Source organism: Branchiostoma lanceolatum, chromosome 9 (genome assembly GCF_035083965.1).
Source record: "Branchiostoma lanceolatum isolate klBraLanc5 chromosome 9, klBraLanc5.hap2, whole genome shotgun sequence".
Classification (NCBI taxonomy): Eukaryota; Metazoa; Chordata; class Leptocardii; order Amphioxiformes; family Branchiostomatidae; genus Branchiostoma; species Branchiostoma lanceolatum.
Window position 1 is genome coordinate 6264629 of NC_089730.1, and position 15593 is coordinate 6280221.

At 43.1% G+C, this 15593-nt stretch overlaps 2 protein-coding genes across 5 annotated transcripts; both read right to left on the reverse strand.

Moving 5' to 3' along the window:
- Positions 1-2662: 2662 nt before the first annotated feature.
- On the reverse strand, positions 2663-6172 carry LOC136442391 (protein obstructor-E-like). Of its 4 annotated transcripts, XM_066439213.1 has the most exons (8): positions 5916-6172; positions 4841-5062; positions 4552-4580; positions 4466-4497; positions 4415-4429; positions 3930-4108; positions 3347-3538; positions 2663-2826 (listed from the first exon to the last, which is right to left on the reverse strand). In XM_066439213.1, the coding sequence occupies exons 1-8, from the start codon at positions 6111-6113 to the stop codon at positions 2812-2814; spliced, it is 882 nt and encodes a 293-aa protein (XP_066295310.1). In that variant the 5' UTR covers positions 6114-6172; the 3' UTR covers positions 2663-2811. The 4 variants fall into 4 exon arrangements, with proteins under 4 accessions (XP_066295310.1, XP_066295309.1, XP_066295308.1 ...); XM_066439212.1 differs by having other exon boundaries at positions 4415-4497; XM_066439211.1 differs by having other exon boundaries at positions 4466-4580.
- A 3666-nt stretch (positions 6173-9838) lies between these two features.
- On the reverse strand, positions 9839-12919 carry LOC136442050 (proteoglycan 4-like). Its single transcript, XM_066438651.1, has 3 exons — positions 12409-12919; positions 10526-11841; positions 9839-9979 (listed from the first exon to the last, which is right to left on the reverse strand). Exons 1-3 carry the CDS (start codon positions 12917-12919, stop codon positions 9839-9841), a joined length of 1968 nt encoding a protein of 655 aa, XP_066294748.1.
- Between the last annotated feature and the right edge of the window lie 2674 nt (positions 12920-15593).

Genomic DNA, 15593 nt, shown 5'->3' on the forward strand with positions numbered 1-15593 from the left:
GTTGGCAACTGTGGAATGTAGAATATTGGAGCCTCATGTATCAACGTGTTAGAAAAACTTCGACAATAACATTCATTTCAAATATGTTAAATATGAAAGTTTTGATCCAAAAAAATCATGATCATAGTTTGTCCATAAAACCAGAAGTTCTCCTGCAGTGACAATGAAAACTGCTATAGGGATAGCTAAATCTTCTGATTTATTTGATACGACAAGACCTTAAACATATAACATAAGTTACCACATACTAGTACCAGATTCCATATAGCAATCCATATAAAAGTTAGAAAGTTTAATGTCTTTCACAAAACAAAAATAGATGTTATACTTTGATATTAAAATACAAAATATCGGATTTGTTATAGCAGTTACAGTGTGTGCATACAAGCCTATATAAGCAAGGAGGTTAAGTAAGTGTAACCGTTACTACAAATAGTTTCTGAGACTGTTTACTTACGTAATTACCACGATCGGCAAACTGGACAACGGAGAACTTGACGTCTAGACGCCAATGGTCAGTTTGACCATACAGGAGACGACAAACTGGTCAACTTGACGATATAAAAAGAGAACTCGAAGTTTGATTATTACAGACCTCCCTCATATGACTCCCAGCTGACTGGGAACCCCGAGATAGATGACGTAATCATGTTGGACCGTACCACTATTTCAGAGGAAGATATTGTAATGATCTCTTTTACTATTAGGTTTAGGGAGTATATCATGTGTTCGGAGGGTATCTCAGATTAAAATTTTATATTTTGAGAAAGTTTAGTCATGAAAGATCGCAGGAACTCCTTATTTATAGAGTTATCCAGAGAGCATATGTTGGGACGTCCGCTAGGTTATTGACCCTGCCTTGAGAGCACCTTCGTACATAGGTCAAAGTACAACAACCTAGTTATATCATGATGTGTATTCAGAGCAGCCCAGTGGACTCAATGTGTTTCCAGCAAAGCACGTGGTGACACCTAAAAGATCGCACATGTGAAAAATATAATGCGCGTGGGTTTACAGTCGGCAATGAATAATAAATAGAGTGTTCAAATGCCACATGTCTTTGTTTTCCTATCATGGATAAGTGCGATGGTGTCATGGTGTGGTTAATATTCAACAGGTTGTGTTCACCATCTGAACCTCCTTGATCTGAGTAATCAGGCTGTTGTAACATGCTCGAGGCACCTCCTATCTGTGTGGTTTAGAGAGAAGAAAGAAAAAAACATGACAAAGTAGAAAGCCCGACAAAAACGCCTAAAACTCGTCAAAAACCAGCCGGAACCCCTCCTCTGCTTGGAGAGTAGAAAGACGGTGCAATCCCTATATAACATAATATCTAGTTCTATTCTTCTTTATCTGAAGGAGATAAGCTAACTCGAGCTCTTTGTCATATTCATATTGAATATTTATGTGGGGCAATAAAGTTCTGGTTCGCGTAATGCTATAATAGAGTCACTCTTTAAAATATGATGTTATGATAAATGTTAACAACAACTTAATAACTTAATAAAATTTCTAATACAGGTATTGTCAATTTTTTCCTATTAAACTACAACCCACTATTGCAAAACGATTTTACTCATCTCCGGTGTACTTGAAGTGTTATTTCACTCGGGGGAATTTTTTCTTCGTGGCATTCAGTTACTTCGCTCACAACTGGGCTTGGCTATAACGTCAGAATGTTTGGCTTTCAGCGTTGCCGGTGTAACAGCCCAGATTCTACACCTGCTCAGACCATACCCGGGGATCATGTTGGCAGGAGTAGAATCTGGGCGGTTACACCGGGTCCGCCGTTGCCCCTGTCCTTGGTGCTGAATAACACTTCAAGTACACCGGAGATTAGTAAAATCCGATGAGTGCGAGCGGAGTCCTCGGCGGGCGGACACTGGCCCTCCTAGTACCGAGAAGATCCCGGGAATCTTACGATCGGCTGGTACCAGGTTACCACAAGCTAGGCGCAGTGAAAGCTGGAGTATTCAGTCTACCGTTCTGAGATGTTTTGACTAGCTTTATTCGATGGGTCCCTTTATTTGTACTATCTGTGGGCAACTAGTCTTTGTTTTGTAATCTTGGAGGACTAGATGTTTATGAAAATAAATTGAGGCTCAAATTATCTGAGACCTAGTCCCTCGACACCACAACGGTTACTGCACTATTGCAATTGAGACTGCAACTAGAATTACCTCTTTTCTGTGTGTAGCACTGTCGACAGTGCTACACACAGAAAAGAGGTAATTCTTTCAGTTCACAACCAAGAGAACGAACTCTTACTTCATTGATACTGATAAGGCTACGCTACATGGTGAAAACTAACAAGAGACAATATACATGTTTATATGATATTGTGAAATCGAAAAAGGTCTAGCAGAGGGCATTTCGACTTCTGCACATTTTTAATACAGCTTCTGTCAAAAAACGATCAAGCCTTAAACGAAATGGTTGTGTTGTAGAAACGGTAGTTAAACTCTTATATATTGTTATGCTGAAATACTTCTTGATATGAAATTAAAACCATACCTATAGTTGTATCTACAGTTGGTTTTAAAAGACCTTACGTAAATCCCTGTGGTTTTATTGTGTCAATAAACACTCTATAACTTCTGGAAGAAGAAAATAAGCTCCGTATCAAAATAGTCTAGAGAAAGAAAGCAGCAAATCAATACCGTTTCAAGGACGAAACATTCTCAGTTTATTTGCAAAAAAGTTACAAAAGTCAATCCATGGATATGTTTGAGACCGCACGTAGGTTTCTTTACACTCTACTCAGCTCTGTTTTCAGAACGATGTCGTCTGCCTTTCCTCCCAGTAATTCTATCAGTCCGTCTTGTACTGAAAAAAGAAATAAACAAGAAAAGATCAGTTTCACTAATGCATAGAAGGCAAAATGAAATCGGCTGTTGGTACTATATATATATATATATACATTTTAGTTCCGTTAGATTACCGTTAACGTTCCTGAATAAAAAGACTCTTTTCACACAACCAAGAATTTACATATATACAGTTGCATTGTTTTTTGCTCGATAGTGGTGTATGTGTTACATTTCTGTACGGTTGGGACAGCATTGTGATGTCATTCCCTGTGACTGTATATATGTAATTACTTTGCGTTTGGAACGCATCTATAAGCAGCGACACCTGTGCTGCAGTGCAATGTGAACCAGTCAGAATTGCCTTGAAGAAGGTGACAGATGGTTACCGAAACGTTGGTTGAATAAATCTCTTCGTTGTGTAAAAAGAGTCTTTTTATTCAGTGACTTGCCAACCTGGTGAAACTATTCACGGAGGCGTAAACGTTCCTTTGGCAAACAAATTACGATACGAAATAGCAAGCAGAAAATGTACCCACCCCACAGGGTTGAGCCACAGTCCACGGCCATTCACAGATCTTCTTCTCGGGGTCGAAGACGAGTCCTCCCGCCGGACAGTCGAAGTGGAAGGGGTCGGGGTGCTCGACTACGCACTGGTAGAACTTGGCGCAGTCATTCGGGTCAGTGTAGCTACCTGGCGCTTTTCCACCGCATGTGAAAATTCCCTCCGTCTGAAGGACAAAATTACAACAGTTACTGATGCAGAAACATACAGTGGCCCACAAGTACAGCGTTATTTATTTTTGTCTTTTATTTATATACTATTAGATGGAGGTCCCGTGTTTGGGGAGAGCCACACCCCACGCACGTTAAAGAACCCACCACACCTTTCGAAAAAGAGTAGGGGCATGCCCCGGTGTGCGATGGTCCAAAACCTTACAGTCGGCATATAGGCTACAAAATTTTCAGCAAGTTGAAGTTGGCAGCCTCAAAAATGAAAGACAGGACAAGACATACCCTGTACTTGTGGGCCACCGTAGAAACAAGTTTATCTTTTTATTTCTCTCGTCTTAAAATTAAACTGGTAAAGCATGGTGAAAGAGATGTGGAATGCATACGAACCCCGCAAGGTGGCGCAACGTTAGCGGGCCAGTCGCAGATCTGGTCGGCCTCGTCGAAGACGGTACCGTGGTTGGCGCAGGGTCGGTGGTACACGGGGTGGCTCGCCACGCACTCGTAGTACATGGCGCAGTCCTCCGGGTCGCTGTACAGGCCGTCAGCGCGCCCTTCGCAGCTGAAACCTGTGCGGAGACAATTTTTGCAAGGATTGGCGGAAGAAAATGGCATACTACAACGATGATCTCATGACTTGTAAGGTAAAAGAGGGGGACAAAACAACTACGAATTCTATTTAACTTATAGAGAAGATATCTAACAGCAAGGAGGTTTTTGCTAACAGCAAGCATTTTCAATGAAATGCACCCGCATCAAAAGCATTTTTGTGGTGCGGGCTTCCTTTTTCTGAAATGGCTTTCTTTTTAAACAGACTCGAAGGCAATTCAGCACTAAGGACAGCACAGGAAAGTTGCGCTGTTGTTTCTTCCCACCTGTTTCTTCGCCCGCACTGTTTTCGTCGGTACCGTTGTTTTCGTCGGTACCGCTGTTTTCGTCGGTACCACTGTTTTCGTCGGTACCACTGTTTTCGTCGGTACCACTGTTTTCGTCGGTACCACTGTTTTCGTCAGTTACATTCAACGTCCGTTTGCGCTGCTCCTTAAAAGTAAGAAAGAAACAAACAAACAATCAAATAAGCAAACAGATAAACAACAAAATTGTCTACGAAAGTGCAAGACTTGCGACCAGGCGACACTGATTTTGCCTGAGAGGTGAGTACACCGAACACTGCAATAGTGGTAGTTTATCACCTACTTAAATGTGACGTCTATGATTGGCTGCAATGAGAAACAAATATATTATCATAATGATTGACGCATGCAAATTAGAAGACAAGTTTCGTCATCTAATTAACTTACCCCACACGGACCAACCACGTCCCTTGGCCAGTCACAGATTCCTGTATCGGGGTTGTAGACGAGTTCTTCCAGCGCACATGGGCGGTTGTAGGGCGGGTGTCCCGGCACACACTCCCAGTACTTGCGGCAGTTGGTGACGTCAGGGTACGTGCCCGCTGGCTTGTCGTCACAGGTAAAGGGTGGAGGGGGCGGGGCTTCGGTGGTGACAGGCACGGGCTCTGTCTACAAGAGGGGAATGATTGACATGTTTTATAAACGTGACACTACTTTAACTGTTGTACAATCTTATACATACGTCAGCTAAAACCCCCCTCTCACTGGACCCGCGGCACGCTGGTGGCGTCGCTGCAGCCGATCGAATTGACAAAGCCCTCGACGAATTTCATCGACAAAAAACGAATCTTTTTAAGCTCTGTGTGTTTTGTTGTCTTTTTGGTCATACTTGTACGTTTTGAATGATATTCCCATTATAAAGGCAAGGGCAACACAAATCCAGTTTAGAACGCAGCGACGCCGCCAACGTGCCGCGGGTCCAGTGAGAGGGGGGCTTAAGACGGTGCCTGCATTTTTGCTCATGCCTAGACTGCACAAAGAAACCAAACATCATTAAATGAACGCCAAACTGTAGGGAATCACTCTACCAAACGTAGAAGGGTGCAACTGGTCGAGATTTGTCGTGACCAGGTCCGAATACATTCGTGGCGTCTGTCGTAAATTGGTCGTGAGTTCAGTAAACCATATGCTGTAGTTATGTCGTGCACTATGTCTATATAGATGTCGGCAGAAGCAGATTTCGTCGACTGTGTGACAGCGTCCTTATAAAGACTAGAAGAACTAGCCTCTACCAGGCTCCAGAGGCGGCTGGGAAGAGTAGAAATTGGCCAAATAGACAGAAAAACATGCAAGAGGAGTTAGTCTGCTATAGGGGTACAGTTTGCCGCTCTGGGATGACAGATTGGACCCTCTCTCCGTAGCCGACTCCCTTCGCATACTATTCACTCTATTTGGCCAATTTCTACTATTTTCCCAGCCATCCGCGGGTAGAGGCTATAGAAGGACGAGGCCGTTGATTTACCCCGCAGGGAGGCGGCACGTTGGCGGGCCAGTCACAGATCTGGTCCCCCTGGTCGAACACGGTGCCGGTGAGCGCACAGGACCGGTGGTACACGGGGTGTCCGTCCACACACTCGTAAAACATGGTGCAGTCGGCCGGGTCGCTGTACATGGCCTGGGCCCGGCCGAAGCAACTGAACGGCTGCGAACTCGCGATCATGCTACGCAGCTCTGCTAGCAGCTGAAATAAAGAAAGTTTATTACAAATGTCTGCCCGTAGGATAGTTGCAAGTACATATACATGTGCATGTAACACGGAGTGGACGGACATATAATGATGAACAATATAACATATGACTACTCTAGTCTTAACTACTGACATTAAGTTCTAACTTATTGGGTTCGACTTCTTTTTCCGAGACAGTGGAAGACGAATGATCCCACTTTTTTCTGTAATGTGTGGGTTTGAAATTTTGTGAAGATAAGAGGAGAGTAGTTTTCTTTTCGTCTGAAAACATAGAGAAATCAGGATGGAAAATGGTGGCCTCTTTAAACAGCTCTTTCTTTCAATAACGTTACAGAGAAATCAAGAAGAATTTGTAATGACAAGTCAAGTTGGTTATGATAAACTTGCACTTGCACCTGAGGTCCCAATCCTTCTAGGAAAGATATTTGGCCGACATTCTAGGTGACGTATAAGAAAAGCATCGTCCAGGCCCAGAAAACTCGTTTCTGCCAGTCTTAGCCACGCGTTGTCACGGCGCTGCCAGAGATAGATCTAAAATGGCCAGCCGCAAAGAACAACATTTTCGACTGCTTCAGTAGCGCAAGCGTCCGACGTATATTTTCGCGCAATTTGCAAGCTCAGTTTTTTTGAAAACATACACCATTCTTCAATCAAGTTTTGATGGAAACCTGTACGACCAAAAGTGAAAAATGTTTAAAATGCATTGATATTAATACACTCGTTTTAGCAACCTTGATAGACTGATACCGAGAATGTAGAACATTTATATCATTTTGCCTGTTCGAACTTTGTTTCGAAGACAATCAACAATTTCCTCGATACAGATTTAACTTTCCTGTTGTCTAAATTTAGTTGCCACCACATGTTCTTCTCTGCTATTTCTATCGACGTCTTTCCATTTTTCTTCTTCTAAACATTTTCTCCACATACTAAGAGTCTAAGAACGTATATGATGAACGTAAGATGTACATACCTGGTCCTTAGATATAGGCGTTCCTACCGCCAGTGACACCAGAGTCAAAACCGTCAATTCTCGCAGCATCTTTGGTGAGTCTTTCGGTTCCCCTTTAACAGAAAAATAGACGATCTTCGTGTGAATTATCCGCCGTCAGACACAGCTTGTACTGTTTCAATTCAAGGGGTCGCTATTTATGTTCTTTTTCCTGTTGTTTAGACGAATTGTTGACGTAACAACTCGTATCACCGCCCCGCCTTGCTAAAACTGACGCAGTCCGATACTACGAAGACGTACCAACCTAATCATAAAAAAGGGTGTTTATATTTGGTCAACGCTTAAATGTAAACCCACAGGATAATAAACCTGCCCGGTTACAACAATAAACTTTGAAATCTCAGCATTTTACTGATAAGATGAAAATGCACTGACTGAAAAGTTGACGTATGTTTGTCGAGACATAATATTAGCTTACTTGAGCAATCAGAGTCTTGTTTACATCCTCGGTGATTTGAAAGATTACAGACGTTTTATCTGGACAATTGACCTTTTGCTGAACTGTAGTCACCCCTAGGCCTGGCTACTTTTGTCATTGTTTTAGATTCGGGCAACAGTGACTTCATATTATGGACGATATCCACGCGGTGTTCAATTTTTGTTCGTTTCAAAAAGAAACAAAAAGAAGAAAATAACGTACCCTCGTAGCGGGAAGGCACAATGTACGAATCTGGAGGGATACATTTATGAACAAAAAGTTTGTTCCACCTTTTTTTTTAACACAGGACACCTACAGAACGTTTTCTTTGGTAAAAATTATTTACAGATTTACTACACCTGGCCACAAGGCAATCAACATGAACCTCCTGAAAGAACAAAATTATTATCTTTTAATAAAACGTGACAAAAGTGGGTAAAAGACAAAAAGATACAGAAAACATAGCTTTAGTACACTTTCAGGTACTTAATATCTGTTATGCAATATTTCATTGTTCAATTGTTTTTAACATTCGTGATCAATCCAATGTCAAACTCCGGGGTATCTACTTTTTTAGCACGCTCGCATCAGTTTCAGGGCGTCCAGAGGATGTCATACATAAAATTGAGTTGTTCTGGTCTTATCAGTGATGGCGGTTTGACGTGTTCGCTTGGCGCCGGTAGACAATGGTCTATCCGGTATGGAACGCCTCTGTACACGTACACTATCATATCTACCGTCGTTTGTCGTGAAATCTGTTGACGTCATCTTTGATGCCCACAGTTTGAGCTGCGCAGGCGTCTGTCTTATCCAATCAAAGGCGTCCTTATGGCGCAACTTCGGGATTAAAACTTTGCAGTCGTCACTTTTATTAAGCTTTGAATAGTTTCACCAATTTCAATGGAACAAAAATGGTTCAGGTTAGTACGTTACCGTAAAACGCTGAGCTCAAAAAGCTCGGAAACTTATATCTGATCATTAATTTGTGCAGTCATATGTATCAGTGAAAAGCTTATCTATCCCCCCTTACATTAATGCCAAATTTGTCATGATTCTTCATTCAAAGGTTGACTTATTTCGATTTCAATGATACGTAAAAAGGTTTCGAGTCACGTGACATCTAAGGCTCGACACACGTCATCATGAAAACGTTATCGTAGGGTCACGTGACTACGGGCAGCTATGTATCTTTTCATGATGTCATTGTCACATTTTTATTGTGAAGTTTTCGAAAATTGATTAGATGCTTGGTGACGTCGTCTGTAATTTCTGTCATTCACGACCACTAAATTGATGAAATGAAAAAAGTTTAATACTAAATGACATTTCTTAATAGCAGCAATATTTAGTATCTAACATATATAACGGGGGGTGCCCTAATGCTAGGGTCACATTTCCAAGCCGGCGTCATCTATGTAACAGCGACTCGACGACTCAAAGACACAACGAAGCGCGAGAGTACGGAGCAAAGGGTTTACTCAACAACCATCCATGGGAACCATGGGGGCGAACAGAGAACACGAGGCGTGACCTCGTTACATCATAGGTCAACGGACCGTACCAATTACAACACTAACATAGGGTGGCGTGATCTCTTTTCCTCTTTCTCTCTCTCTTAGTGTCCTAAATTTCCTTCTTCCCTCGTTTCCAATGTAAACTAAAGTAACATGAGTAATAGAGATACATAATAGAATTGTAACTAGAATAACAGTTATAGATCCTAGTAACATGCTCTTAATAGTTCTGTAATACGGTAATAATGAATCAGTGTTCTTCCATTAACAAATATCTGTTAGCATGATCCACATATTTCTTCTTCAGTTTGTAAAATGGATATTTCCAAAATGACTGGTGTTATACTTATTAAAAATCAAACTTCCCACCGCCTACTCCTCTACAAATAAACAACTATGCTGACAAGAGACTTTCTGCATCTAGATTTGACTTGTTCTGTCTTCCTTTCGATAAGTAACTGGAAAATTATTGTAACTACGGTAACATAACATAATGTCGGTAATGTAACATCTTTCTCAATACAGGTAATACCATAACTCGCTACTGGTCTTGTATGTATTCCTTCTTATCTTTCTTTGTAACTAACTCAAGGTATCTTCTGTTAATATGAACTCTGTCAAACTGCAAATCAAATCAATTTAGATCTACATGTAGTACCTTTGAACATATATATGCTGCACATGTAGAGACTGTTTTGTTCTATTTTGACTTAGGAGATAGGTGTGTGACTTGTCCTGTTATACTTTCAGTTCGTTATGGCATAAAGTTCTGTGGGTGTTGAACAGATGGGGGTGGTTCCGGTGGAGGCCGAACTGCTGGGGTGTCAGGAGCTGGTGGAGGAGGGTCAGGTGGAACAGGAGGACGGTCAGGTGGGCTCTGGCGTTCTTCCTTCACCTGCGGTGTGTCGCGTGGGGTGTCAGCTTCTTCTGAAGGTGATACTAACTTGGGATGTCTCTTCACCCATGGGGTGTCAGCGTCTGCTGCTGAAGTCAGGTGTTCTTCTTTCACGTGTGAAGTGTCAGCGTCTGCTGGTGAAGTCAGGTGTTCTTCTTTCACGTGTGAAGTGTCAGCGTCTGCTGGTGAAGTCAGGTGTTCTTCTTTCATGTGTGAAGTATCAGCGTCTGCTGGTGAAGTCAGGTGTTCTTCTTTCACGTGTGAAGTGTCAGCGTCTGCTGCTGAAGTCAGGTGTTCTTCTTTCACGTGTGAAGTATCAACATCTGCTGGTGAAGTCTGGTGTTCTTCTTTCACGTGTGAAGTATCAGCGTCTGCTGCTGAAGTCAGGTGTTCTTCTTTCACGTGTGAAGTATCAGCATCTGCTGCTGAAGTCAGGTGATCTTCTTTTACGTGTGAAGTATCAGCGTCTGCTGCTGAAGTCAGGTGTATTTCTTTCACGTGTGACATATCAGCTTCTGCTGCTGAAGTCAGGTGTTCTTCTTTCACGTGTGAAGTATTAGCCTCTGCTGGTGAAGTCAGGTGTTCTTCTTTCACGTGTGTAGTATCAGCATCTGCTTGTGAAGTCAGGTGTTTTCCTTTCACGTGTGAAGTATCAGCTTCTGCTGGAGCTGACAGGGTCCCTTCTTTCACTTGTGGTGTGTCAGCTTCTGCTGGTGATGGCAGCTGCTCTTCCTTCACATGTGTAGTATCAGCGTCTGCTGGTGGTGACAGGTGTTCTTCTCTCACCTGTGGTGTCTCAGCTTCTGCTGGTAATGACAGGTGTTGTTCTTTCACGCATGATGTATCAGCTTCTGCTGGTGAAGTCAGGTTCCTTTCTTTCACTTGTGGTGTGTCAGCTTCTGCTGTTGATGGCAGGTGATCTGCTCTCACCTGTGGTGTCTCAGCTTCTGCTGGTAAGGACAGGTGCTCTTCCTTCGTGTGTGGTGTATCAGCTTCTGCTGATGATGACAGGTGCTCTTTCGTCACGTGTGGTTTATCAGCTTCTGCTGGTGGTGACAGCTGTTCTTCCATCACGTGTGGAGCATCAGCTTCTGCTGGTAGTGACAGGTGCTCCTCTGTCACGTGAGGTGTATCAGCTTCTGCTGATGATGACAGGTGCTTTTCCTTCACCAGTGGTATGTCAGCCTCTGCAGAAGGGGACAGGTGTTCTTCCTGCAGTTGTGTTGTGTCAGCCTTTTCTGATGCTGACAGGTGGTCTTCTTTCACGTGTGGGGTGTTAGTTTCTGCTACTGATGACAGGAGCTTTTCTTTCAACAGTAGTGTGTCAGCGTCTGCTGATAGTGACAGGTGTTCTTCCTGCATCTGGGGTGTGTCAGCCTTTTCTGGTGGCGATAGGTGGTCTTCTTTCACGTGTGGGGTGTCAGCTTCTGCTACTGAGGACAGGTACTTTTCCTTCACCGGTGGTATGTCAGCCTCTGCAAAAGGGGACAGGTGTTCTTCCTGCACCTGGGGAGTGTCAGCCTTTTCTGGTGACGACAGGTGGTTTTCCTTCACGTGTGGGGTATCAGCTTCTGTTACTGATGACAGGTGCTTTTCCTTCACCGGTTGTGTGTCCGCGTCTGCTGATGGTGACAGGTATTCTTCCTGCACCTGTGGGGTATCAGCTTCTGCTACTGATGACAGGTCCTTTTCCTTCACCGGTTGTGTGTCCGCGTCTGCTGATGGTGACAGGTATTCTTCCTGCACCTGTGGGGTATCAGCTTCTGTTACTGATGACAGGTGCTTTTCCTTCACCGGTAGTGTGTCAGCATCTGCTGATGGGGACAGGTGTTTTTCCTTCACCGGTAGTGTGTCAGCGTCTGCTGATGGTGACAGGTGTTTTTCCTTCACCGGTAGTGTGTCAGCGTCTGCTGATGGTGACAGGTGTTTTTCCTTCACCGGTAGTGTGTCAGCGTCTGCTGATGGTGACAGGTGTTTTTCCTTCACCGGTAGTGTGTCAGCCTTTGCAGCAGGTGACAGGTGCTCTAGGGCGTGGACCAGTGACCTTGTGTTTGTTTGTAGTTCAGTCACCGCAGGGTTGGTCACAACATGAACTACGGGAGTGGTATGTAGCAGGTGCATGACCTTGGGCTCTTGAACTTGTACACTGGAACAGCTAGCTGCCCTTCTAGAGCGTGCTAGGTTGTGTTGCATACAATTTTTGCTGTACGAAATGCTATGAATACGTGGCTGGGCTTGTGTGGTAGACGTGGAATAATCAAAGATGGATCCATCAGGGAGGTGAATATAATGTTTACTGAAGTTTATCATTAAACCGTTGGACTCAAGGAAGGGGCTTCCGGCTATAATCGGATCGACGAGGTCTTCCACTACGATCGCATCAAACTGAAGGGCTACTTTCTTCTTGTAGAACGTGGTACAGCACTCACCTACGGCAGAAAGTCGCCGCCCATCTGCTTGGATTGGAGTAAGATCTGTGTTGTTGGGAGTAATGCACAACCCCAAGCGCCGCGCTTCATCGGCACGAATCATGCTCGACTCTGCCCCCGAATCCAGGAGTATCTTGACCGCCGCTCCCTTGTGGAAGGCTTCAAGGTTCGGTGAAGCACTTGCTTTCACTCCGCGTCCGGATTCTTGCTGGGGAGGGGCGCCCACGTGGCGCGCAAAACTCCTCTCTTTGTCCTCGTCGGGCAAGTACGGACACGCACTGAGGAAGTGATCGCAAACTTGCCGTCCCGCTTGTTCGCAAATCGGGCAGATCTTCTTGTCCTTTTTAGGTTCTTGGTTCTTCGGGCGGCGGGGGAGATCTTGGGTTCTCCAGCGCCTGTCAGGATCTTGTTGAGGGCTGGGGTTTTGGTTGAAGTTGTTGTTGTTGGAACGCCAGGTCCCGGATGTTGTTTTCCTTCCCCGCCATTGCTCCTTCTTCGCTGAGGGTTGCATTCTTCGGACGTCTTTCAACGCGTTTTTTTTCACAGGGTTGCGCGGTATCCAAACTTGTTGGTGCTCTGTGGGCTCTGGATCTCACCGCGTGCCACCACGTCATCTATGTAACAGCGACTCGACGACTCAAAGACACAACGAAGCGCGAGAGTACGGAGCAAAGGGTTTACTCAACAACCATCCATGGGAACCATGGGGGCGAACAGAGAACACGAGGCGTGACCTCGTTACATCATAGGTCAACGGACCGTACCAATTACAACACTAACATAGGGTGGCGCGGGGCCCTTCCGGGCAGTTTACCGGAACGATAAGCACGACATTAAAGACAACAAAAGACATAAACGTAAACATTGTTATTTATGAGCATGATTTGTGTATATTTCTTGATATGACCTTGGTACTGCAGCAGAACTTCCGACGTTTTTTTTGTATCTTTTGACCTGGACGCGCTATGGTCTTGATTTTTGGGTGGCTGATAGCTTGTTCCATAAGAGCTGCAGTAATCCCTAGGCATCACAATTGGCCAGAAATTCGCCGAAATTTTACAGTTTTGGGATTTGGAAGTCTGGGGGTAGACCATCTATTGTGGTTTATGTGAGAACCAAATGACCTAGATTTTAGTGTGAGGCGCATTGGACATATACGTACAGGCCTTTCGCTACGTTTCATGCATGGTGAACATTACAATGATTTTTCAGTGGAGGACTTTTCTGGGTATTTTCAGCCCAAAAATGTATTTTTGCTCCGGCATCATTGTATGTAAGATTTGGGTCATTACTTGATCATTGATTTTGGAATTTGTTGGCTATTGACAAAGATGTGCATTTTTGGTTTACGCGTCATTGTACGGAATCGTCAACTTTTCACCAGAATGTATTTCGGAATCGTTCTTTTTATCTCCATGAAAAATTGAGATATTGTTTTTGGCGTGTCTGTGTGTGTGTCTGTGTGTGTGTTTCCGGACTATTGTAGTCGGCATAACTCAAGAACCTCTGGATGGATTACGATGATATTTGGTATGTGGGCGGGTGTTGTGAAGCCGAAATTCAAGGTCGATTTTGGGTCCCCTGGTATGTGACCTAGGTACTGCAGCAGAACTTCCGTTTGTTATCTTTTGACCTGGGCGTGCTGTGGTCTTGATTTTTGGGTGGCAGATAGCTTGTGATGTAATAAAGAAATGGTGTAGGTTTGGGCCCCCTAGCAGCTTGCCCTGGTTGATGTTGTGGTGGTTCACTTTGTAGTGCCTACTGGCACATAGCTGCATGTTTCCTTGCTGTTTCAGTAGCAGGGTATATTTTTACAGGGAGGGGTTGCTAGCCCTTCCCTTCTAACGTGCTCGAGGCACCTCCTCGAACACGGGACCCCCATTTTACGTCCCTTCCGAAAGACTGGTGCAGCCCCACCCAAAATGCCCTTCCCAGGATTTAAACCTGGGTCTCCCAGTTAACCAGTAATTTGAATCAACTGTGAGGCTGCTACCAATCCAATTGAGCTACACGGACATCCCTACGGGAACATATCAGACTAAACTGAAGGCCAAGTACACATTTTTTCCACAAGATAAGGGAGTTTCACAGAATAATTCTACGTAATATATATTCTATTACATAGTAAATATTATACAAAACAGGTGGTGATTTGAAAAATGATGAGTGCACAATAAGAGTTTTCACGATGTGCGTAGTTTTATTCTTATATCATAGCTTCACTGCATTATAACCTCTTCCCTGATGTTAACATTATCTCTCACCTAAAGACACAATTGTCTCTGTCGATACTCATTCTACAAGATAAATTCTAACAAAATGCAGGGTTTATGTCTGTTCAAAACAATAAACCATATGGATATTGTTCCTACAATATATTGATATAACATTATTCATATTCTTAATTCCTAACATTCATATTTGAAGATAAGTTATATTCTTTACTATGATGGATGTAACCATAAGCTTGTATTATCTACCATTATATGAATATAATTAACTGAATAATTAGCTGTCATAAAATTGATTATGACAATTTATATGGATGACACACCAGGTGTATGACATACCATGTAGACCTGTGTATCTTCCTAGATATCTGAATCTTATCTATAGATATACATTGACCGTTCATTACAAGACCAATCCGTCTAAATTCGCATTATTCATAGTTATCCTATTTCTGTCTTACGTCGATATTATCTGATGCTGAACTCATTAGATTCTCCTCCTATGATTAATTCTATTAGTAAAATAATTTGCAAGGTTATGTCTAACCCATTCATGTGGGATAAATTTAACAACATCTACTTCTTAATAATAAGGAGATGTATTGAAGCTAAACTCCTTATGTATATATTGAAGCTAAACAGTGCCTACCTTTATCTTATAGCTTTATGTTATCATATTTTGTTGCTTATCTTACTTCAGATATTACATATGTTTACCAGTACATTGTATTCCTGGATTGTCATCTATTGATATCTATTTTCTTCCCCATTGTGTTTTTTATTCCAGGTAAGTTAAAACTAAGAGGCACTCAGGTTACATGTTCCCAGCCGACACCTTTTTATCCATACTTGATTCTGTTTTAATGCGGTATGCTTTTATGTTTAACTTAACTTTGACAGATTGATACGACACACAAAGTTAAGCTATTTCATCCTAAGAAGGCTAGGAATACC